Raw genomic sequence first — 26,617 nt, 5'->3', positions numbered from 1 at the left:
ATTTAGACGTTAAATGCTAAAAATGCAATGTACATTATTTTTATGATTTTGTAAAACAAACTTAAATAAATACTAAATGCAAATACGACATATTTTTATATTTTTTTTATTAATTTAACCAATAAACACGCACAGACAGAAATACAAATAATTATCAAAAATGCCACAAAAATTCTAAAAATTGCACACAAAGGAAAATTGTTTTATTTTGGATTTTTGGGAGTAATTCTCATACCAATAAACACGCACAGACAGAAATACAAATAATTATCAAAAATGCCACAAAAATTCTAAAAATTGCACACAAAGGAAAATTGTTTTATTTTGAATTTTTGGGAGTAATTCTCATATAGGGCAAATATCACGTGCTCACAAATGCTACTATAAAAAACAAACCCCGCCTTGCCTCCCATTTATCTTTATTTCCGGCATGGGTCAGACCAGTATTCGGTGCTTCGAAACCTTGGGGATTGCCATAGCGTTGGTACAGGAACTGGAAAGTGCAAAACCCTCCAGATAAATTCTCATCCTGAATATCCCGGCTAATACTCAACATATCCAGAAACTTGTGAGGAGATACTGGTCTCGGTGACACCGGGTACCGACTTCTAAGGTTTCCGCTAAGGCCGGCGTAACCCGCAATTTCCTCTAGCGTGGGTGTGAGCTCAAAATCAGAAAAGCGAAACACATTGCGAGTCAGATCCCAAAAAGGTATCAAGGCTTCAATCACGTCTAATCTTGGCTTGATGTTAAAAAGTCTGACAAGACCACCCAAAACTTTTATCACAGTTCCTCGGCTACCTTTTTCTAAGTCATTCCACCACATGTGGAGCTGTAAGGGGATCTCTTCAAGAGCTGTGAAGGGTTCGTTTTCATCTGTGCTCATCCTGCACATTTATTAGGGTGATTTAATTTAAAAGATTATGACTCATTTTGACTCAAGAAAAGGTTATCACTATTTTTTTTAAATTTTCATAAAAAATTCGGCTTTACAAATACGGCCTTTCAGCACTTCGGGGAAGAAGATTTTAAGGCTGTGTTTGCTAAACGGCCAAAACCTTAAAAAAAATACTAAAGGTGGTTGTTCTTGCAAAAACGGCCTTCCGGCGCCTTTTTGGGGACATTCAACTATTTTAGACAAGAATGACATCACCTTCTTATTTACAATCAAAACAAAATTTTTTGTTCTTTTTGGGCTATTTTTACAAAAATGAAGTTGGACCCGATGGGAGTTGCCTACGTATCCCACATCCGGTGAGAATCAAACTAGCGTAGTTCGGGAAGACAAAAAATAAAGTAAATAAACTAACTCTTTTTTTTTTGGAATATTTTAATTTCCGCAAGAAAGACTTATAAAGAAGAAAGAAAATATTTTTGATTTCAATTTTTTTTTGGGAATTTCGAAAGAAGAAAGATTTTTTTTTTTTAATTTAGACTTTTACTGTTTTTTTTTTTTTTGAAATTTCGATAAAAAAAAACTTCTAAAGAAGAAAGAAAAATATTTTTGGAATTTTATTTTGAATTTATGAAAGAAATGCTTCTAAAAAAATGAAATATTTTTGAATTTTGAATTTTCTTTTCAATTTTGAAAGAAGAATGAAAATATTTTTGGATTTTTTGAAGAAATTAAAAGAGAATATTTTTGTATATATATATATATATATATATTTTTAAAGAAAAAACAATTAGGGTCTAAAGAAGCAATAAAAGAAAATATTTTTGTATATAAAAAAACAATTAGTTTCTAAAGAAGCAAGTAATGGAAAATACTTTTTTTTTGGATTTTTTGAAAATTGGGGTTTAAAAAAAAGACTTTTCTAGAGAGGAAGTAAAAGAAAATATTTTTGGTTTTTTTTTTTTTTGAAAATTATGAGCCAAAACCGATGAGGTTTGCCTACGTATCTCACATCCGGTGAGAATCAGACCCGCGTAGTTCACCAGTTTTGACAGAACATGGTAGTTGAAAACTTTGGCTTATTTGGAGACGACTTTTTTTTTTTCCGGAATTTCTGCAGAGTTTCAGAATTTTCTAAATACCTACCTCTCACTCCTATATTATTATTATTATTATTATTATTATTATTATTATTATTATTATTATTATTATTATTATTATTATTATTATTGTTATTATTATTATTATTTTGATTTTTTGATTTTTTTTTATTTTCTTCCTCTGTTCTAGAAACCGATCAACATGCAAGCCGAAACAAACAGATGCGCAAGTAGCACATAAGATGCATCAGAATGATCTTTTTCATTTGGGTACACCTGTCCTAGACAGACCCAACCCCTGTGTTGAGTCTCCAAGGTCAAATGCACATGATGCAAACAAACGTTCCTACTAGGGATCCGACATGAGGCTTGTTATACTAGGTTTAAAAACCTAGGTTTATTGTTCTAGACCTGGCTTACCCGAGCGGACAGCTCGAGCCGAGGGGGGCAGCGTACTAGGAATACAGAAGCTTCATCGGCTTTGCAACTTGTCCGAACCTCGTTCTAAAATTGGGATAAGACTCTAATAGAAAAGAAGTCACACGAAGTGCACACTTCCCAAATTATTTAGAAGACTCAGAGAGAGGAGGGTTTCATAGCAATTTATATACAGTCCAAACAATATCAAAGCGGTAAAAGCGGCATTTAGCACATTAGGCTCAACATGTAAAAATCAGATAAAACAAGCCAACTATAACAATTATTCTAAGCTCGAATTCTTGAACCCTGAACCGAAGTTCTGGATTTGGATCCCCCAGCAGAGTCGCCAGAGCTGTCACACCTCCTTTTTACACACCCGAAGGTATATAAGGGAGTTTTTCCAATTTAAGTGACATTATTCGAAATGGGATTAATTATTCAATTCAGAGTCGCCACTTGGGATAGTTTATTTGGTGTCCCAAGTCACCGATTTATTTTAAATCCCAAATCGAGGAAATTTCGACTTTCCTTTTGAAGTCTGCGAACCAGAAATTCTGAGTAGGGAATTCTGTTAACCCGGGAGAAGGTGTTAGGCATTCCCGGATTTCGTAGTTCTAGCACGGTCGCTTAAACTATTACAATTGGTCTATTATCTGATTTTTAAAACATGTTTCAACCTATGGTATATTTTTAACTTATTCGCCGCTTTTAATTAATTTTTTTTTTGGAAAAATTCAACGTCATATAAAACACGTATTGAACCACGTCACATGAAATGCACCCGCGGTTCACGACACATTTTATCTAACGTTGTTGAGTTTTGGATTTGGGTCACATAAAATGCACACCCTAGTTTAGGAAATTAATTTTTTTTTAAAAAAAATAGTGCGCCTAAAGCAGCTACGCACTTTCAAGTTTGCGAGGGCCATGGAAAATTCAACTAAATGGCACGCCTCGATTTCTAAGGATTGAAATTAATTAAATGAGGGCCATGAGTTTTGAGATTTTATTTGGCATGGCGCGCCTTGATTATTCTAAAAGGATTGTATTCAATTTAAAGAAAACTACAAATATTCATGATTATGTTTCTTCCTAAAACTACTTTGAGATTATTGCAAGGTCATGATTTATGAATATGGAATTATTATTGAAGAAATATATGATTTGAGTTATTATGGACCTAATCACCCATGTCGGTATCAAATTTGCTATTGACTTAACATCCTTTAATTTGGATTCAAGCTATTACATCGTTCTCTCTCCATTTTGAATACATTTTCCCATCTTTCCCTATGAACTACAATCTCATTGAAGAAACTCATTCTGTCTTTCACGAATTCTATTTCTTGATGCTCTTCCTTCATTTTTTTGTTCATATCTTTCAAGTTGGTAGATAACCAAAATATAATATACAAATCAAAAGGAAATACGGTGAAAGAAAAATAATGGAAACATTGGTTAAGAAAAGAATGAACATTTTATAGATGAAGATCTTATTCAATACATATGGAGCAAACAACCATCAAATTTAATGTGCAAATGAACCACAATCAGAGGCAACGAGCGGAAATCTTTCGAACCGAACTCGACTTCGACCTCTTCAGGCTAGTATTTTGGGATATCTTTTAAATTGAGTTTGAAGCTTTTGGATTTGATTTTTGGTGTGATTTAGCTCCTGTTTTTGAGGTATTTTTTTTAAACAAAGTAATGAATGACTATATGTTTTTTTGTTGTTGAAAGAAATAGGTAGAAAGAATAAAACTAGTAGAAATTCTCTTTAGCATAGAAGAAGAAAATTTGTTTTCTCTCAATATTCTTCCCTCTTCTCTTCTCTTCTTTTCTTCAAATATTTCTCTTCTATTTATAGGAGAATTTTCAAAAAAAATTAGATTTTTTTTAAATTTTTTATTTAAAAGAAATCCCAATTACATTTTGCTTTTCTTTTTTTATAAAAAGAATTACCACCTTTCTTTACTTTTATTTTTTAAACTCCAACTTTAATTACTTTTATCTTATTTAAAATTCCACTTTTTTTACTTTTTTAAAAGAGAATTCCACTTATTTTACTTTTCTTAAAAAAAACAATCCACTTTCTTTTACTTTTCTTTAAAAAATTCTATTTTATTTTAATTTAAATTTTTTAAAATTTTCAGCAACCTTTATATTATTTTTTAATTCCAACTTTCTTTTACTTTTTATTTTTAAAAATTTCCACAAAAGTTTACTTTTATTTTTTTAATTTTTCACTTTCTTTTACTTTTTTAAAAGATAATTTCACCTACTTTTACTTCTCTTTTTTTAATTCCGTACTTCCCTTTTTCTTATTTTTTTAAATCTCTCCCGAAAATTAAAAAAAAATAATATTTTTCGGATTTTTTATTATTATTTAAAAATAAGAATAAAAATAAAATAATATTAATAGTAATAATTCACCTTCTAAAATTTTGTATTTTTAACCTATAATAAAAAGTTTAACAAAGCTACAAATTTGTATGTTAAAATCCCCTAAAATATTTACATAGAAGAAGTGACAAAAAAAATTAAATATTGTCAAAAATTAGGTGCTCACACCTTCAGTTTTTGTCGAGTATGAAAATGGATGGTTTTGAGGTGCAAAGCGAGGCAATAGTGTTTTTTCTTGATTGGCCTTGTTGATGGCTAGCCAATGTCTTAAGAGGGTGGTATACAGTGACGGAGGCAGGATCTCCACGAAGGGGGTTTAAATTTTTTTTTTTATATTTAGTGGGAATTGAACTCATGACTTTATGTAGATTTTGAACCCCCTTGACCACTAAACTACACTTTTGGATTGTGTTAAGGGGGTTCAAAACTTAATATATAGAGGTAAAAAATAGATTTTGCCTTATATATACAGTTTATTTTTTTGGCGAAGAGGGTTCGGGTAAACCCCCTTGCGCCCCCTAAATCCACCCCTGGTGGTATATATAGGAATATGATAAGTGCTAAAAAAAGTAAATTTGTTTTTTGCTGTGGTAATATCAGTTATCTCTTTTTGGATTTTTGTTTCCTTGTTATGTCATTTCCTGATTTGTTGCAGAAGAAAGGAACAAATAGTCTTACATGTTATGTTACGACGGTTATTTGCAGGTATTGATGATGCTTCATTTTGTGTAAGAAAATGGATGTATTTTAAGGTGAAAAGTGAGGAAAGAGTGTTTTTTCTTTATTGCCCTTGTAGATGGACAGCCAGAGTCTGAAGAGGCCGGTATATATAGGAACATTTTGGTGCACAGAAACATAAGCTGCCCTTGGTTTTGGCAATGTTTGTTAATCTCTGCTGTCCAAAATAAGTGATTTTTTAGTTGTTTCACATAGAATAAGAAATTCACCTTTTCACATTAATTAGTAATAAAATTGACTATATTAATCTTTTCTATCTCTTCATATAAATACTCCTAATACATACTCCAATATTATTTACTCCAAGGGCAATGTAGGAAAAAATAATTAATTCTTTCTTAAAATCTAGAAAAATCATTTATTTTGGATCACAAAAAAAGTCAAAAAATCACTTATTTTGAACCGGAGTACTATGTTATATCAGCTGTTCTGTTCCTTGTTATGTTATTTCTGATTTGTTGCACAGGAAAGAAAATAAATTGGCATAATACCCCGAGATCCCCTAAACTTGGAATTAATTATTCGCCGCGCATCTGAACTTTATTTAGTCCTAATTACTCTCTGTACTTGGCAGTTTGACAACCTTAACCCTGCACGTACACTCTATTAAGCGTTTGAGAGTAAAAAAATTGAAAAATCAGCTTTCAAGTGACGCTAATGTGACAACGAACGTATATTTTTCACCTTTTCTTTAGTGCAGGTGCATTGGGATGGAAGAATTCAACAAACTTTATCGTCTAGCTACTTTATTTGGCAGCCTTAATTAGTAAAATTTTTATTACCTATAATAAAAATTGATACCTTATTTATTTTAAATAAATACATTTTTCCTTTCTCTCAACACCTGTTTTTTTTCATGAATACAACCATGATTCTCCACTAATTCATCTTCATTGTCGAACTAAATTTTCATTGTCAGTGGCCAGGGGCTCTGAATCAGTATCGAAATCAAGCCATAGAGAGAAAGATAAGGCTCGAAATCTGCTATTGAAAGATAAATTAGGGTTGACAATGAAAATTAAGCAGATTGTGCAATGGGCTTTGGTAAAGGGACCACCGGCAGCAAAGCCAGCCAATTTTACGTCGTCACCGCTTTTCCGACGACAGCAACAACCCTAAGCCGGGAACCCTCCGTCACGCTGTCATTCAAAAGGAGCCATTGTGGATCACTTTTTCAAAAAGCATGACCATTAGATTACATCAAGGAGTAATCTTTGTTGTAATTACTCAAAGATCACACAAATACAGAAAATGGTTGCCGGAGTACATCAAATACAGGAGTAATTTTTGCAAAAAGCAAGACCATTACTCATTGTCAAGTATTTTTGAAAGGATTTTTTAGGGTAAATTGGGGCTGACAATGGAGATTCAAAATCTGCTATCGATGAGACGACATTAGGGTTATTCTTGAACAAAGACGACGGATTTTAGGGCTGAGCAAGTTGAAGAGTCTATTACCTTTTTTTCATTGTATTTCAGGGTATCTCGTTGTATTCTATGTATTTCATTTTATTCATTGTCTTTTTTTTCATTGTATTTCAATATATCTCACCTGTATTCCATGTATTTTATTATATTCACTGTCTCGCTATATTCCATGAATGTCTTCATTTGTTTTTTCTAATTAATATAATTTATGTATTCAGATGTATTTATGTATTCAGATTTATAATTGAGTTTGTTGAGTTATATTAGGAGTCTATTATGTTAATTGATTTACTTTCTATTTTAAAAATAGTGTAATCCCCTATTTCACGTCGTGAATACAGTCGAATACACTCGAATACAATAACTGATTAGCTGGACTTCCTTGATTCACACCTATTTTTGCTATTATTTTTGCTAATGTATTCATGAATACAATAGCTTAAATACATTAAATATATCTTATAACCACAAAAAAGGTATCTATAATCCGTAATATAGCAAATAATATCTATATATGACTAATTATTACTAAAGATAGTGCTTTATGAAAATTTCTCTTAATTAGTCATCTCCAAAATACGTACCTCTGTTCTATGTGAGTCAATTATACACTAAAGAAAGGCAAACCATGTTGTTTAATTAAGCACGATATTATTACCTTCCTGAAAAATACGCCAATTACAGTGAAGTATGCACTGTTGAGAGACTATCAACCGAGCTTTGTTTTACCTATATTCACAATAATTTGAAGTCAAATGTTTGGATCACGAATGGGACAAAGGTTATACGTAGATGTATTGCTCTAATTAATTTACCACTTGTGTCCCCCTATGTATATTCGTGCCCACTAATATCATGGGCGAAGAGAGAGTATAAGTTACGGTTTGGAAGAACCCAATGTCTTGGCCCTGACCCCGAACCCGGTCGTGATGGCGCCTTTCGTGAAGATAAAGTCAGCCAGTTAAATCCAATTCGCCTTTTTAAAACACTTAATCAACGCAAAAATAGTCTAAACATGATTTAATAATACTGAATAGCGGGAAATATCGATAAAAATGCGGAACATCCAACCTGACACAGCCCTAACTGGGGTGTCACAAGTCACGAGCATCTATAGCCATAATACAAGTCTGCTAAAGTCATAAACTACTACAAGTGTTTGAAAAGGAACAGAAATGATAGAGGAGTAGAGACACAGGGCTGCGAACGTCGACAACTACCTCGTAATCTCCGAAAGGCCCGCCTGGAACTGGAGGAAATCAGCACTCCGGAGCGGAACCAGCTACGCCTGAATCTGCACACAGGGGTGCAGGGTGTAAAGTGAGTACTCCAACTCAGTGAGTAACAAATGTAAATAACGACTGAAAGTAAGAAAATATGTAAGGCACAAAGCATTCCATAATGAAGCAGTAAAATCGTTTAAAATAGTAAAACAATGAAAAGTCAAAAAAAATCCTCTTTCAACAAGTAAACAAGTAATTGACAGTCAATTATGAAAGGTAAACACATAAAGGTTCGCCCCTCGGGCACAGTATCACCACATCCTCCCCTCGGACAACATCTCAGAACAATAACAGCTCCTCAGGCTTAATCTCACATCACAATAGGTACCCGCGCTCACTTGGGGTGTGCAGACTCCTGGAGGGGCCCCTTACGGCCCAAGCGCTATAATAAGCCATCTCGTGACATCAAAACTAGGCCCTCAACCTTATATCAATCAAGCCACCTCGTGGCATATATATATATATCTCAGGCCCTTGGCCTCAAATCAATATCAGTGTTTTCCTCACAACTAGGTCCTCGACCTTACTCAGTCAAAAATACTCACAAGCCTCTCGGGCAATAGTAAAACAGTGTTTCTCAACCCAAACATCATTTAAAATATTATTTAAGTCTTAAAACTAAGTAAACATGGCTAAGTATGAAAATAGTGAAAAATAACAGGACTGAGTTCAAGTATAAAGTCAAAACAGTGAGGAAATATCAATAAAATCTACAAAGGGTTCAAATAGTTGGCACTAGGCCCAAATATGACATTCAGCCCAAATAATGATGATAGCAAATAGTTTTCAGTCAAATATGTAGTAAAATCGTCAATCGGGACAGACCAAGTCACAATTCCCATTAGTGCACGACCCCACGCTCGGCATCAAGCGTGTGTCTCACCTCAATATAGCACTACGATGTGCAATCCGGGGTTTCAAACCCTCAAAACATCATTTACAATCATTACTCACCTCGAACCGGCTAAATCTCTAGCTCGCGACGCCTTTGCCCCTCAAATCGGCCTCCACACGCATCAAATCTATCCAAAACCAGAACGAGGACGTCAAAATATGCTAAGGGAATGAAGCCCAAGCGAAAACAATCAATAAAGGGTACAAATCCCGCAATTATCAAAACCCGACCCCCGAGCCCACGTCTCGAAATTCAGAAATTTTTACCTCAACGGATTTCTTATCTCCCAACGAGTTCATACATACCAAGAACATCAAAATCCATCCACAAATGGCCCTTCAAGTTCCAAATGTTTGGTCTCCAATTTCAAGCCCTAGTTCTTCAATTTTTAGTCTTAGATTCCATGATTTTCTAGGTGAAATTCACATAATAATCGAGTTTTTAGTCCAAAAATCTTACCTCCCAACGATTCCCCTTGAATCTCTCTTCAATCTCCTTCAAAAGATCTCCCAAAATGACCAACTATGGAGGAAATATACTCAATCCTCGCGGACAAGACGAGTTTAAAAACATTCTGCCCAGGCCTTATTTCCTTCTTCGCGAACGCGGTCAACGCCTCGCGTTCGCGAAACACAAAAATTCCGTTGACCCAAAATTCTTCTTCGCAATCGCGACCTGGCCATCGCGAACGTGATGGTTCCTCAACCTTACCCTTCGTGAACACACTCCTCTCTCGCCAATGCGAAGAACAAACACGACCTCGGACTAGCTGACCAAAAAGACCCTACGCGAACGCAATGCACGAGCCTACAGCCCTTCGCGAACGCGGAGCCTCCCTCGCGAACGCGAAGGCTAAACTTCCACTGACCCCTACTGACTCTTCGCGAATGCGAGGGTCCACTCGCAAACGCGAAGAGTAAAAGCCTGCAACAACTGAACCTGCAACTTCTGCAATTTTTCTAACTTCAAAATGATCCGATTGACCATCCGAAACTCACCCGAGGCCCCTGGGATCTCAACCAAAGGCACCAACATATCCTTAAACCTTATTCAAACTTGTTCCAATCACCAAAACACTTCAAACAACATCAAATCACCCAAAACACATCGGATTCAAGCCAAACTTTCTAAAATCTTCCGAATTACGCTTTTGATCAAAAATCAAACCAAACCACGTCCGAATGACCTGAAATTTTGCACACACATCCCAAATGACACAACGGAACTACTGCAACTCTCGGAGTTCCATTCTGACCCCTATATCAAAATCTCGCCTACCAACCGAAAATCGCCAAAATATCAACTTCGCCAATTCAAGCCTAAATCTACTACGAACCTCCAAAATTCATTCCGATCGCGCTCCTAAGTCACAAATCACCTCCCGAAGCTAACCGAATCATCAGAACTCACATCCGAGCCCTCTTACATATAAGTCAATATCCAGTTGACTTTTTCAACTTAAACTTCCTTAAAAGAGACTAAGTGTCTCAAACTTCACCAAACTCATTCCGGACTCGATCCGACCAACCCGTACCAGAAAACACGGATAACGAAGCATAAAGAAGCAGAAATGGAGAAAACGGACCGGTAACTCGTGAGATGACTGGCCGGGTCGTCACACCCAATAACTTTTGCTTAGATTTTATATTTGTATTAAGAAATTTATTAAATATGTGTAAATATTTAATTGTGAGCTCACTAATTATAATGAGCTATGGATTTTGATGGTAAGTTCAGAACCCATACTTTAAATTTTGGCTCCATCTTTAAATATAATATACAGAGGCGGACCTACGTTATAGGTTGAGGGGTCATGGGACCCCATTAGTCTATATATATATATATATATGGGACCCCTTAAATATTTTAGTTGTGACCCCAGAAACTAGAAAAGCAAGTGGCAGAAGTAGTTGATCGGGGCCTTCAGTTCCATTCATTGTCGGATGACGAGGGTTCGAGACACAACTTCAGCTTCTTCTCCTCCTTTTCATTTTAGTTCTTTTTTCTCCTCTTTTCTATTTTAGTTCTTTTTTCTCCTCCTTTTCATTTTAGTTCTTTTTTCTCCTCCTTTTTATTTAAGTTATTTTTTCTCCTACTTTCTATTTTAGTTCTTTGAATAAAACATAATTTATATTTAATAGCAAACTACTTTATTTTTTATTTTTATCTTTTTTTTAATACAATTATAGTTTATTACTAAAACATAATAGTCAATTTAATTTATTTTATTTGTTTTCAAATCCCTATCTTAAATTTAAAAGCCTTAAATTGCAATGTATCGCTTCACAAATAAAAAAATATGAATGGTTCTGGCACAACCTTTTTCAATAGTTACTTTGACACTTACTCGATATTGACAGAGTTTGAGACTCTTCTTCAATTCTTTGACTATTAACATACACTTAATCTTAATTTCTTTAGTAAGTTTTTGCTAATTTAAAGTTTGAAAGCTCTTTTCATCACCGACCTTCTTTTTTTTTAATTAAAAACTAGAAATTTTAAACGGTGAAACATGCTTAATTAAACACCTTCTCATTCCATAGCACCTATTTTGCGAAGAAATTTCTCTCTCTGTTTGGTTCTTTCTTTTTCTTTAGAACTTCCTTTTGTTTATACTTGGATAATAAGTCATTATAATCATTAAGTTTTTCAAGAGTTGCACGCCGAATTTTATCGCTAGATAAGCACACAATGGTGCCCCCGTCGTGCTCAAATCCTAGGTCCACCTCTGATAATATACATAGTTATATTGAATTCAAATAGTCTCTCTACCTGCATAAGGTAAAGATAATATTACGTACTTCCTAACCTATACGGGGTTTATTGTTATTGTTGTATTGAATTTAGTCAAATATCGATTCAAAAGGTCCATCGTTGCTGCCGGGAGATCTTAATATAGGTCATTTGTTTAGGGAAGCTAATTATGCAGCTACGAATTTTTGTTACTAAATATTATGTACAAGATTTATTAGAAGCAAAGTTTTTACCGTTTTCTTCTTGATGCTGTTGGATTGGAAGCAATAACACATATATATCGGGAAAACAAGTATGTGGTTGACGCTTTAGCAAAGTTTAGATGTTCCAAGCAACCACCAACATCAGAAGGATGCAATACAATATTCTGGGAAACTTCTCTCAACTTTGTTTTACATATTTTTAATAAAGACAAATCGGGGAAAATCGCTATGCGATCTACCCCTATGTTATGTAATAACTAAACTTATTATGCTTCATTAGTTTTAGAGTACGCGCTTTGCGCGTGTACCCATATCGACGAATATAAAATTTATTTAAATATTAGTATAAATAATATATATTTTTTATGCAATTAACGTATCATTTCGATAATATTTCTAGAATTTGATGATGTGCCAAAGATTATAATAACCATAGATATTAGAAACTTATAGCTATAATATAATATTTATTTGAATAGGCATTTATATTTTTGTATGTAAATTTAAGCTAATAATTTATATTTGAATGTGGCTTGTGGGTTTTGATTTTAAACCCATTTGCCTATACTCACTCGTTTAGCTAATCATTTGAAAGGCAAAGTCTACTCATTTCTCAAGAAGAAAGCAAACTGTGTTCCTAAATAAGTACACTAAATATTAGTGATGAGAAACGAAGTTTTTAAACGCTATTGTTGAAGGATCCTAGTTTAATTATAGTAAGGATTAATATTAGTTGAAAGAAGGAAGGAAAAGATTAAATTCCTATATATTAGGAATTTATATATAAAGGACTATTCCTAAATATTTAGAAAAATAGTAAAATAACTATTTTGTCTAATATCTACTTGTAGGAAATTACTCGATTTGCTATTACTGCTGTACAATATGGACTCAATTTTAAAGGATAAAAAGAGTGAGGGACATTGAAGCCATCGCAATGTCCAACTATTTCCTATTTAGCAGAAAAAAGAAAAGTAATTAATTTAGGGAGAATTACACTCCTTATCACTTGGCTCAATAGCCCATCAAAAAATGACCCACGTTTGAGGCCCTTACCTAGTATGGCCTAGGTTGTATATAATGTGAAAATCACTTTTCGCCCATTAGCACACTCCTTTTAATTTTTTTTTTCTTTTCTCTGTTCTTCTTCTCCTTGTGTCCCAACTTTACATCCCAAACTTTCTCCATCATTGTTATTTTCCATCGGCGCTTCTCCATGTTCAAGGCCGATAATCACTATCTGGGTGAAGAAAAAAATAATACATAAAAGAATTAGTTTTTTGGAGTCATATGAAGATCACTTCCTTCAATAGAGTGGAAAGAACTGTGTTTGCACTAAAAGGTTCACTTAGCAGGTTGTTGGATCACCAAACTAGAAAGAAGGTATTGGTATGGTCTCAATCTTATCCTCATTCCACGTGTAATTCTAATTCCATTGGTTGACTTGGAAAATAGAAGTCACCATTAAAGGTATTTCAAATCTTCGATTTCAGAAATTGCATTTTCTGATTTGTTAGTTGTTTGGATTTGGTGTTGTCCCAATTGATTGGATTCATCAAGAGGAGTTCAAAACTTAAATATGAAGTGATTTGGAGTAGATTTAATCTAGATTTGAGTTAAATTTCAGAAAATCCCCAAGAAAGAAAAGAACATGTGAAGTTCCATTGATAGGATTCATCTGTATAACAATGTATACAATTGTATAAATAGCATATAATAGTGTATAAACAACTCTCATACACAATAATATATTATTCACATGTATTTGGTAAATTTCTCACATATTCTTCTTCTTCTACACGTATATACATAGGTATCACGAATATTTTTTTACTGTGCTTATTCATCTTTATACACTTTTATACAACTATATACATAATATAATCTTTGTATAAAAGTGTATAATGTCGTATAAAAGTGTATAAACATCTCTGACGAACTTCTTATACGATTTCACTTGCAATTCTTGTCCAAAATTAGTCTACTCCATTAAATGACTTCAAACTTTATATACAACCTACTTAGACTATTTCTAATAAGTTCAAACAATACCCACTCCAAATTTCTCATAAAATCATATTTAAAATTTAACAAGATTGGCATTGAAGAAGAAGAGATTTTAGGTTTCTCACGTCTGTTTTTGCATTTTTGTAGATGAGATATGTATGTATAAACTTGAGGAAAAAAAGAGAATGAAAACTCAAGGATCTTTCACGCCGGAAGGTCTGGAGAATAAAAAAAAAAGAAAAAAAATTCGGATATAAGTTTATTGATATTTGACTATACATTTGCAAACTTATAACTGGGCTAATAGTGCAAGGTCCGCTTATGGAGTGGTGTATTGCGTAATTCTTCCATTAATATTTAACACATTCTTAAACTTAAACTGACTACTATTCGAGTGATATTCCCTGCATCTCGACCTTGTAATTTTTGGGGGATTTGCATCTATACCCGCCTTTTGGGTCATGTTTAACTTGTGCCCGCTTTTCAGAAAAAATTGCAAGTGTACCCACTTTTTTGCGTAACTTCAGCATACAGGACTGAAGTAGCAAAGACAATCACGCAAAACTTCAGCATTCTAGTAGACGCGCCTGAAGTAGCAAAGACAGTGCTGAAGTTTACCTGGATAAGATGCTGAAGTTATTTAGTTCATTTGTAAAAATTTAAGCACTAAAATAGCTGAAGTTTTTTTTCGTCCTGGATTCATTAGTTTTGTCATAAAGCTTTTTTAGAAACTTTAGCAGAAAATGCTGAAATTATTTAGTTTATTTGTAAAAACTTAAGCACTTTATAAGCCAAAGTAGGGGAAGAGTGAAATATAAATGGCAAAGCTTAAGTTCTATTTGTAAAAATTGAATCAGCACCGAAACATTTCATAAATTTATCAATATCCCACACATGTTACACAAAACACTAATAATTCAAAGATGTTCCTTCTACTGCTGCAACCATTGCATTCACCTAATGTAAAAATTCTACCAATACAATGTTAAAAACAGAATAGAGTGTTAGGTTGTTAATAGGAGAAGGAGAAGGAGGAGGAGAAGAGAAGAGAAGAGAAGAGAAGAGAAGAAAAGAGAAGGAGGAAGGGGCCGAATTTGTTTAAAAATTTGTTACAAGTTAAAATTTAAAAAAAAAAAAATGGGTACAGGTTTGCAATTTTTACGTAATTTTTACGGATTTGCTAGAAAAAATCGGCCGTTGCCCACCCAATTAGAGGGATTCAGAAATTAATTAAGTACAACTTCCAGTATTTTGATGTTTAGAGGACGCTTACATCAGACTGAATTCTAGAACATGGTTACAAACAAAGGTGGCGAAGTAACCTCAGCAATGGCGACAAGTGCTTCTGTGCTTGGTAATCTTCCTCACTTATTTATCGACTTGCAGTTGGTTATTTCAAACATTATAATTTAGCAAAATATAGAAATGTGTGATATTGGACTCACAAAAATTGAGCGCTTTCTGATAATATAAGTTATTGATCATCAAGTTGTGATTTTTCCTTTGTTTCTTGCTCAACCAGTTCTTGTTCAGTTTTGTATTGGGAAAAAACTGAATTTATATTAAAGATGATGTGGCATGACACGTGGATTAGTTAAATGGTCAAAACGCAACAATTGACTAAGAGGCACGGATGGAGACAGCCACGGGAAGAAGAATTTAAATAGGCACGAGACGACGTATAGATACGAGTCTCGTACCAATTTAAATTATTTGCAGCCAACGGATTAGAAGGCATTGAAGACAAAGATCTGATGACAGAAAGGAATCCAAATTCATTATTAAATACTTGATACGTTACAAAATTGGTATTTAATAGGAATGATTGTATAACAGCTTATTTAATGTCATTTATTACTCATAATTATATCATTAAAGCTGAGGCTTCATTCCTTTACCTAGAATTATCTATAAAAGGAAGAAGTATCATCATTTGTATGGACACGGAATACTATTGAGAATTCATTGAAATACACAACTATTTGCTTTTTTACCATCATTCTCAAAAGTATTTTATTTTGTCTCCTGATTATCAGCAACCCGAATTTCTTTTTAGCTTTGACCAAAGACTCAGATTTTTGGTTAAACAAATTTGTTCCGTTACCGGGAATCTGATAATCTTTTCTTTTAAACTATATCTTATCTATATTGTCGTCACCATGTCAAACAACAACACCAACAACAACAGTAATAACACATTGGGAAACCATGAGAATCAAATACATCAAAATCAAGATGACGTGGTTCCCTCTCCTCTAAATTCACCACGTCAATCTCGTGAAGGCACTCCTGTTACTGAATCCCGTGCTGATCAACAAGAGCAATCTGAACATTTTGAAGGAGTTACAACTGAATCTTTGCAAAAGCTAATTGATGCACAGGTCGGCAAAGCTCTTCAGGCACTTGTTAGTCGATTGCCTGCTGCGCCACCCACACCAACTCCTAATAATAATACATTGGAGAATCCCCGTTCTGGTCTTGATAATTCTGGAAACGGAGCAACCCCCAGTGAACCACAGGAAGGGGGACCAGGTAATTTAAATAATTCGTATTTGCAAAATTTAGTACTAACCTTGCAGAAACAGCTTAAGGAACAAGCGTATTGAACAAATCCCTGGAGTTCCACCTATAATAAAAGGAGTAGACATGGACAAATACTCACAACAACCATGGAAACCTAGTGCTGCTCCCCTTCCAATTCCGAAAAAGTTCAAAATGCCTGACATCCCGAAATATGATGGTACTACAGACCCACGTGACCACGTGACTGCATTTACAACAGTCGTAAAAGGCAACGACTTGACCAAACAAGAAATTGTATCAGTAATGGTCAAGAAATTTGGAGAAACACTCACCAAGGGTGCATTAACCTGGTATTCTCTTTTATCTGAAAATTCTATTAATTCTTTTGCTGAGCTTGCAGATTCTTTTATTAAAGCAACATTCGGGAGCACAAAAGGTTAAGAAAAGAATGGAAGATATTTTCAAAATCAAACAAGGGGATTCAGAGCTGCTTAGAAACTTTGTTGATAGATTCCAGCATGAAAAAATGACTCTACCTCGTGTGCCTGACAATTGGGCTGCTATAGCCTTTGCAAGTAATTTAAATGACAAAAGTTCTGAAGCCACGAGACGACTCAAAGAAAGCCTTCGAGAATTTCCTGCAACCACATGGAATGATGTTTACAACAGGTATAGCACGAAGCTGCGAATTGAAGGAGATACCGTACCTAAGCTTCATCATGAAGAAAGGGGCGGTACCCGAAGGTCAGAAACCGAAAAAAGATCAGGTAAAAATAGGTACGATCCATATATGGGACCTGCTGGAAAAGACCCACGGTCGAAACAAGATAGCCAGCAATATGATCAAAAATCGAGGAACCGGGATTCTGGCTCTTCTTCAAAGTTCAGGAATGATCGGAACAGACAAGAATCACGAGATGATGACAGGAAGTTTAAAGGCACGATTCGGCGGATATAATTTTAATGTCTCTACCTCCGAGCTCGTAGCTGTTTTAAGAAGCATGGGAGATAAGGTACGGTGGCCAAAAGAGATGCGGTCAAATCCAAGTAGACGCAATCCGGATCATTGGTGCGAATTTCACAACGATCACGCGCACAAGACTTCAGAATGTTGATTCCTGCAGAGTGAAGTGGATCATTTATTGAAGCAAGGGTACCTCACTAAGTTATTTAGTGAGAAAGGAAAACAAGCTTATATGAAAAACAGACAAGAGCCACCACAACCTCCTTCACCCAAGAGGACAGTGAATGTCATAAGCGGGGGAGAAGATATTCACGACATAACCTACACAGCCTCCAATAAGGTTTCTAAGGTAACGATTACACACGGGAAACGGGTGCGGCAGGTCCTTGAAAATGAAAGTATTTTGTTCGATGACGCAGATACCGAATGGGTGACAACTCCACATAATGACGCAATGGTAATATCTTTACTTGTACATGATACTAATGTAAAATGAGTTTTGATTGATCCAGGGAGTTCAATAAATATTATATTACTAAGGGTACTACGGGAAATGCAAGCTGAAGACAAAATGATACCCAAGGCGCACACCTTGTCAGGCTTCGACAATTCAAGTGTAGTAACAAAAGGTGAGGTATTTCTAACAACTTTTGCTATGGGTGTTGTGAAGGAAACTAAATTTCAGGTAGTTGATATGGAAATGGCCTACAATATGATCATGGGGAGACCATGGATACACGATATGGATGCTGTCCCATCAACTCTACATCAGGTTATTAAATTCCCATCACCATGGGGAATTTGCCAAATTCGTGGGGATCAGCAGATGGCTAGAAGTGTCAATGCTGTAACAAGTACGAGCGCCGAGAATAAAGAAAAGTAGCAATTACAGGAAACAGTTGAAGGTAAAAAAGATCAAACTTCAACTGAACAGGAAAAGACGGATTTGGACTCAAGACCTGACACAATTCAAGAACCTGAAGAAAATGAAAGCATCAAAACGACAATTGAAGAGCTTGAGGCAGTGATGTTATTTGATCAATGGCCTGAACGGAAGGTTTATGTCGGGGCCAATTTAAGCACGAACATGCGAGGTATGATAATCGAATTTTTAAAAGCTAACTTAGACTGCTTTGCTTGGTCCCACGCTGATATGACAGGGATACCACCAAATGTGATGACTCACAAACTCAATGAGGACCCTTCTTTCACACCAATAAAGCAAAAGAAACGGAAGCAAGGTGCCTTCAAGAACCAGGTGATTCAGGATGAAGTCCAAAAATTATTAAAAATCGGATCAATCCGTGAGGTAAAATATCCTACTTGGTTAGCTAACACGGTGGTTGTACCCAAGAAAAATGGTAAGTGGCGTGTTTGTGTAGATTATACCGATTTAAATAAAGCCTGTCCAAAAGATTCCTTTCCCTTACCGCATATAGACCAACTAATTGATGCAACCGCAGGTCATGAACTTTTAAGTTTTTTAGATGCATACTCAGGATATAATCAAATTAAAATGGATCCTGGTGATGAAGAAAAAACTTCTTTCATCACAGACAGGGGGACTTACTGTTATAAAGTAATGCCCTTTGGCCTCAAAAATGCTGGGGCAACCTATCAAAGGTTGGTCACCAAAATGTTCCAAGAACATTTAGGGAAAACAATGGAGGTATATATAGACGATATGCTCGTCAAAACCCAGCAATCTCATGATCATATTTCTCATCTATCTGTTACTTTTGAAATTTTGCGAAAATTTAATATGAAACTCAACCCAGAAAAATGTGCATTTGGAGTTGCATCAGGTAAGTTTTTGGGTTTTCTTGTTTCTAATCGTGGTATTGAAGTGAATCCTTCTCAGATCAAAGCAATAGAAGAAATCCCTGATATCCTTACTAATAAAAAGGAAGTACAAAGATTAACGGGAAGAATTGCAGCTTTGGGGAGATTTATTTCCAAATCCTCAGAAAGGTGTTTTAAGTTTTTCTCTGCACTTAAAAAGCAAGATCATTTTGAATGGAATGAAGATTGTCAACAAGCCCTTAGAAATTTGAAAGCTTATTTGTCAAAACCACCGTTGTTGGCAAAACCAAAGGTGGGGGAAAAACTTCTCATTTATCTGGCCGTATCTGAAGTCGCAGTGAGTGCTGTTTTAGTCCGCGAGGACCAAGGTAAACAATCTCCTATTTATTATGTAAGTAAGTCCTTATTGGAAGCTGAGATACGATACCCACAGCTAGAAAAATTAGCATTAGCTTTGATCATGGCATCTAGAAAATTAAGACCTTATTTTCAATGTCATCCCATTGTTGTAGTTACTGCTTTTCCGCTTCGAAATATTTTGCATAAACACGAACTTTCAGGAAGATTAGCAAAATGGGCTATAGAACTAAGTGAATATGAAGTTATTTATCAACCCAGGACCGCTATAAAGTCTCAAGTACTAGCTGATTTCGTGGCTGATTTTAGCCAGGGGATGCATTTAGAAGCAGAAAAAGAATTATTAGTTTTTAATGGTGCGAACCCGGGGACTTGGGTTTTATACACTGACGGTTCATCTAATGTAAAAGGGGCAGGCTTAGGAATAGTCCTCGTACCACCTGCGGGTGAGACCATTAGACAGGCTATAAAATGTCATTCTATAACTAACAATGAAGCAGAGTATGAGGCTGTAATTGCAGGTTTAGAATTGGCACGAGAACTCGGCATAACACAGATTATAATCAAGAGTGATTCTCAACTCGTGGTTAATCAGATGCTGGGGACTTATACAGCCAGAGAGTCACGAATGCAAGAATACCTCGCAAAGGTACGGGAGTTAATAAAGCAATTCCAAACTTGGAAAGTAGTGCAGATCCCAAGAGATGAGAATGTAGAGGCAGATGCTTTAGCAAACCTTGCATCCGCAGCAGACGTGGCAAACAATACAGATGCTTCAGTCATACATCTATTTCATTCCGTTCTTGAATCTGATAAAAACGAGGTAAATTTTAATCATCTAACATGGGATTGGAGAAACGAAATTGTTGCCTTTTTACAGCACGGTACCGTGCCTAATGACAAAGGAAAGGCTCACGCGCTTCGCAAAAAAGCTGCACGATATTGTTTATATCAAGGAAATCTTTATCGAAAGATGTTCGACGGACCACTAGCAAGGTGTCTCGGACCCTCTCAAACCGAATATGTCATGAGAGAAGTACATGAAGGACATTGTGGGAATCACGCAGGAGGACGGTCACTGGTAAGAACGTTAATTCGCACAGGATATTATTGGCCTAAGATGGAAGAAGAGGCAACCAGTTTCGTGTCCAAATGTGATAAATGTCAAAGGTACGGCAATAATATGCACAGACCAGCTGAGTTACTACATCCTGTTTTAGCCCCTTGGCCCTTTATGAAATGGGGAATGGATATCGTAGGTCCACTTCCACAAGCAAAAGGTCAGGTAAAATTTCTACTTGTACTTACAGATTATTTCACTAAATGGGTAGAAGCAGGGGCATTTAAACAGGTACGAGAAAAAGAAGTTAAAGACTTCATATGGCGAAATATAATATGCCGCTTTGGAGTACCAAAGGAGATCGTGTGTGACAATGGACCACAATTCATTGGAGCTCAAATCACAGAATTTCTTCGAAGTTGGCAGATCAAAAGAATAACGTCTACGCCATATCATCCAGTAGGGAATGGACAAGCAGAATCTACTAACAAAGTCATTATCAATAACTTGAAAAAGAGGTTACAAGATTCAAAAGGTAATTGGCCTGAGGTGTTACCTGGAGTATTATGGGCTTATCGTACAACGACCAAAACAGGCACTGGAGAAACACCATTTTCAATGGTTTATGGTACGGAAGCCTTAATTCCAGTTGAAATAGGTGAGCCAAGCACACGATACGATCAGGCAACGGAGGAATCTAATAATGAAGAGATGCGGGTTAGCCTAGATTTACTTGAAGGAAGAAGAGAAGCTGCTTTGATAAGGATGGCAGCACAAAAGCAAGTAATAGAACGATATTACAATAGGAAAGCACGCCTCAGATTTTTCAAAATTGGGGACTTCGTGCTTAAAAAGGTGTTCCAATCTGCAAAGGCTGCTAACTCAGGAAAGCTAAGTCCAACATGGGAAGGACCGTACAAAGTCCGTGGCATTGAGGGAAAAAGAGCATACCAGTTGGAGACAATGGATGGTAAAGTTTTACCCTCACATTGGAATGTTGTCCACTTAAAAAGATATTACTTTTGAGAAAGTACCTACGGTCAGGTATCATCATGTTAAAATTTCTCTCTTGGTTTATTAATATTTTACTAACGATTTTAGATGCTAGGCAAAATATCCTAACTCGTGCCAAATGATGAGTCACAACCTGCAAGGCAAAATGGAGTATTCTTAAATTCCTAGCCCAGGGTTACAATTAATCTGATGGAAATACACACGAGTTAGGCGGTCTTCATCTACAATCGCACCTTCGGGTCCCGCATATCTTTCTGTTTCAGGAAAAAGGGCCAAAGTAAAAGAAATAAACAAGTGCTCGAGGCTTCATACTTCACCGCTCAAACACTTGGGGGAATACAATACTGTACACAGACACGTGTAGAAATGTAGATACGCAGATACGAATATCGAACGATAGAAGTCAAGTGTTGAGAAAAAATTATGAAGTCTTCAGCATTCATGAGAACAACAGAGTCATCTCTCAAACTCATAAACAAAGTCACCTCTCAAACCCTTCTTAATATGTAAAGATAGGGTCATGACTATGTACTGAAACAGGTTATGAAGAAAAACCTTGTTTATTTTATGTTATGTACAAATCTGTTACAAGAAAAACAGTTACGAGAAAGTTGTAGATGTATTGTAATACATGTAACAGTCAAACACTTGTTAAAAGTTTATGAATAAAAACTTGCCAAAGTTGTTTCATACAAAACGTGTGTTTTCCTATTTCTTTCATCGTATTATAACACCATTATGAAGTTGAGACGTCTTCTTCATTAAGTGTCGATAAAATAAAAGGGCCCTCTTTTATAAGCCTCATGTTGATATTCCATGAGAAGAATTGTAAAGCATTTTAAAAGGATAAAAATGCTAAGCTATTCCATGAGTCCTAGATAAATAGGCAAGAATAGAATATGCAGAAGTACCGATAAAACTTCTTTTTTAAACAAAAAACTAAGTACAAACTTAGTCAACTAAGCATTTGTTTTTTATTTTTACAAATGCCCCATTATGTTAACTGGGGACTTCATCAAAAGATCCTTTACAACAATTTCATTTTTAGCTAGTCACTGAAGGGTTTGGAGCATCAGAAGTTTCACCCTCGGAAGAAGGAATTGTAATCCCAATTGCTGCAGTAGTCACTTCTTCATTTAAAAGTTCTTCTGTTCCAGGAACTTCAAGTGCAGGAGAAGGAGTATCAGTAGACTGTTGGCTTTTCTCGATGGTATCTACGACTTTGGCCAGTTCAGACTGCAAGTCAAAACCTTCTTGAGCAGCTTCCGTCAAAGCATCACGACGAGATTTCAGGAAAGCCCAACTCACCTCTATGTTGAAGTTTTCCTCCAGAAGTCCATATTCCTTTTCCCACATAGCAAGATCGTTTTTTAAGATTTGGTGCTCAACTAAATGGGAATCAAGGGAAGCTTCAAGAGAGGCATGAGAACTCTTCAAGGCATGAATCTCGTCAGAAGAGGTCTGTAAGTCAGCCTGAGCTTGAGTCAAGCTTTGCACTAACTCTCCTGTATACTCTTCCTTCTTAGCCAAAAGTGCCTTCAGCTCCCTAACTTCTTCACTAGCCTTGGATAATTGTTCTGACAAAGAGCATTCCAAAAGCTCTTTGTCTCTTTTCAATTGGCTTGAAGAAGCTTTGGCAGTTTCCAGTTCAGAAGTTAAACCACAGTTTTGCTGCTCCATGAGATTTTTATTTTCTTGCAACTCCTCTATGGTCCCTTGAGCATTCTCAAACTGTTCCTTCCAATTGGTTGCTTCAAGATGGGCTCCCCTAGCTATTTATTCGGCCTCGTGGACAGTCTTTTCAGACTCACGAGCTTTTCTTTCCAGAAGGGAAATTCTTCCCATTAATTCCGTGCCAATAAGGTTAGCCTACAGAGACAACTCATAGAAATGAGAGATTGAAGATAATTAAAAAAAAACTTGTTGGTAAGAAGAGAAAATACCTTCAAAGTAGAATGAACTATGTCATTCATCAGAGTTAAGCAGCTATGGCTCTCTATCTTCTTCTTCTCGATATCTCCAATTAGGGGCTCGAGCCAAAAATCGGCTCTACCAGTCTTCCTCAACAGGCTATGATTGGCAGGTACTTCCAGAATAACACTTCTCATAGTCATACTTCCACTACTAGAACCCGTCTCTGTACGATGAATAGAGGGAAGAGGAGCAATGGAAGGAATGGAAGGAGAAGATGAAGAAACAGGAATGGAAGGAGAAGATATAGAAACCAACGCAGGAGCAGAAGCAGGTGCAGTAGAAACTGCCAAGGGAACGGACATAAGAGCGGTAGAAACTGGCAAAAGAACGGAAGTCGTCAAAACTGGTAAAGAAATACTTACGGTTGGCAGAGGAATGGAGGAAATAGGAACAAATGAGGAAAGATGAGCTTCATAAAAAACAGGGCCGAGCTCGCCACTCCCGAAACCACTGTCAAAAAGATGCTGAATTGACTCATTATTATCTCTTGGTTCGGTGTCCTCGTCAGAATGAATCAAAACAGGCTCGGTGGTGGAGGTTCGAGCAGGAGTGTTTTCAATTTCATCATCAATGATTATTCGCCTCCTGACCCTTGGCCTGGTAATTAGGGAGGTACCCTCCTCTTCTTCTTTAGAACTTTCCTTTATAGCTTTCCTTTTTGGCAGCAAGGCTCGAGCCTTATCCAAATCAAGAGCAGCATTCGCAGACATGCGAATGGCCATAGTTACTTCAGCCGTCATTCCTCTAATGCCAAATCCTGATTAAAGGATGGATATACATGATCAAAGTTGAGGAAAAAATGCTTAACATGTAAAAAAAACATATAAAAAGGGGGATACCATGTGTTTTGACCTTTCAGCCATGTAAGGAAGAAATTGATTTCCAAGTTCTTTGCTCCCTAGAAGCAATCTTCAAAAGTGAGGCTACCCAACCACGGAAGTTGGGAATAGGTTCCACATCTCCCATGGTTGCTACAAAAAACCAAGAAGAGGCAAGGTTAAAAACAAAATATCTTTTGAAATTCTCAAAAGTAGGTACGGTAAATAAAAGGAAACCTACGTTCAAAATTCCACTTCTCAGGGAAGGGAATATTTGTTTCGCCAATCAAGTCCACCGTACGAACATCAACGTAACGGATATACCATCCACGATCTTTGTCATCTTCAGGATTTACCAAAACTTTTTTGCTCCTTGCAGTTAAGGTAAAAACCCCATGGCGTATTAAGTTAGGATGGTACAGATGAATGAGGTGAGAAAAGGTGAAATTGACATTGGCTTTGGAGGATAAATATCTCAAACAAGCCACTGTTCTCCACACTAATGGACCGATTTGGGCCAAACAAATTGTAAAGAAACGACAAAAATCGAGAATAACTGGGTCAATCGGAGGATTAAAACCTAAAGTGAAGGGGTAAGTATAAACAGAAGAATACCCACTTCTAAAAGAGGAAATTCTTTGATTTGGGGAAGGAATTGACATTCGGAGACTATCCTTCCAGTTACAATCTTTTCTTATGGTGGGGATTGTAAGCTCGGTTACTATTGTGGGGTAAGTATCGGCCTTTTCTAAATTTGCAATTTGTTTTTGAAGAGGCGTTTTGTCACTTTCAAAAGACAAATCGCTGGGAACTATTTCATCAACTGAGGGTTCTTGAGAAGAATCAAGAATTTACCTACTTTTAGAAGAAGGGGCCTTTGGGATAGAACTTCTTGAAGAAGAACCAGAGGAGCCGCCTCGAGTAGATTCTAACCCTGTTCGAAGCCTACCTCCTCCGCCTCTTCTGTGTCTAACAGGGACGTTGGGGAATTGATCTAGAATTGGAACTTTTTTACGGTTAGGGTTTGAAGAAGACATTGTTAAGAAGGAAGTGTGTGCTGAAGATTTGTGAAGAAGACAAAGGAAGAAAAAGTTATGTGTAAAATGAGAACCGTCAACCTTAGAAGTGTAATGATGGAAAGCCTATAATAAAGGCAGTTATCACTTCGTAAATAGTGAGAATGAAGAAGTCTCGAAAAAGGGTGTGAATAGCGGAATCAATTAGAAAATGACACATGGGCAGAACATTAAATTGAAAAGACTACTGAGGCGTTAATACTGTCATGAGCATTAATTATGGCAAAAATTCCTTTTTCATGAAGATCCACTTCCCAATTATTTTATTGATAAATAAATGGAAAGTGGGGGGACTATCTGTATTGGGAAAAAACTGAATTTATATTAAAGATGATGTGGCATGACACGTGGATTAGTTAAATGGTCAAAGCGCAACAATTGACTAAGAGGCACGGATGGAGACAGCCACGGGAAGAAGAATTTAAATAGGCACGAGACGACGTATAGATACGAGTCTCGTACCAATTTAAATTATTTGCAGCCAACGGATTAAAAGGCATTGAAGACAAAGATCTGATGACAGAAAGGAGTCCAAATTCATTATTAAATACTTGATACGTTACAAAATTGGTATTTAATAGGAATGATTGTATAACGACTTATTTAATGTCATTTATTACTCATAATTATATCATTAAAGCTGAGCCTTCATTCCTTTACCTAGAATTATCTATAAAAGGAAGAAGTATCATCATTTGTTTGGACACGGAATACTATTGAGAATTCATTGAAATACACAACTATTTGCTTTTTTACCATCATTCTCAAAAGTATTTTATTTTGTCTCCTGATTATCAGCAACCCGAATTTCTTTTTAGCTTTGACCAAAGACTCAGATTTTTGGTTAAACAAGTTTGTTCATTGTGCTCCTTTGGGGATAAATTATCTGCAATAGAATAACG

The 26,617-nt window shown here is 35.9% G+C and overlaps 1 protein-coding gene across 1 annotated transcript in view; it reads right to left on the bottom strand.

Moving 5' to 3' along the window:
- Positions 1 to 23,527, bottom strand: part of LOC138872663 (uncharacterized) — a 67,962-nt gene extending 44,435 nt beyond the window's left edge. The window contains exon 1 of the mRNA XM_070151053.1: positions 23,349 to 23,527. Coding sequence (XP_070007154.1) covers positions 23,349 to 23,527 — 179 coding nt within the window. The remainder of the gene's footprint in view (positions 1 to 23,348) is intronic.
- Positions 23,528 to 26,617: the final 3,090 nt, after the last annotated feature.

The sequence above is a fragment of the Nicotiana sylvestris genome, chromosome 1 (assembly GCF_000393655.2).
Source record: "Nicotiana sylvestris chromosome 1, ASM39365v2, whole genome shotgun sequence".
NCBI classification, from domain to species: Eukaryota; Viridiplantae; Streptophyta; class Magnoliopsida; order Solanales; family Solanaceae; genus Nicotiana; species Nicotiana sylvestris.
The sequence above is the reverse complement of the archived record's forward strand: the minus strand, read 5'-3'. Positions and strand labels throughout refer to the sequence as shown.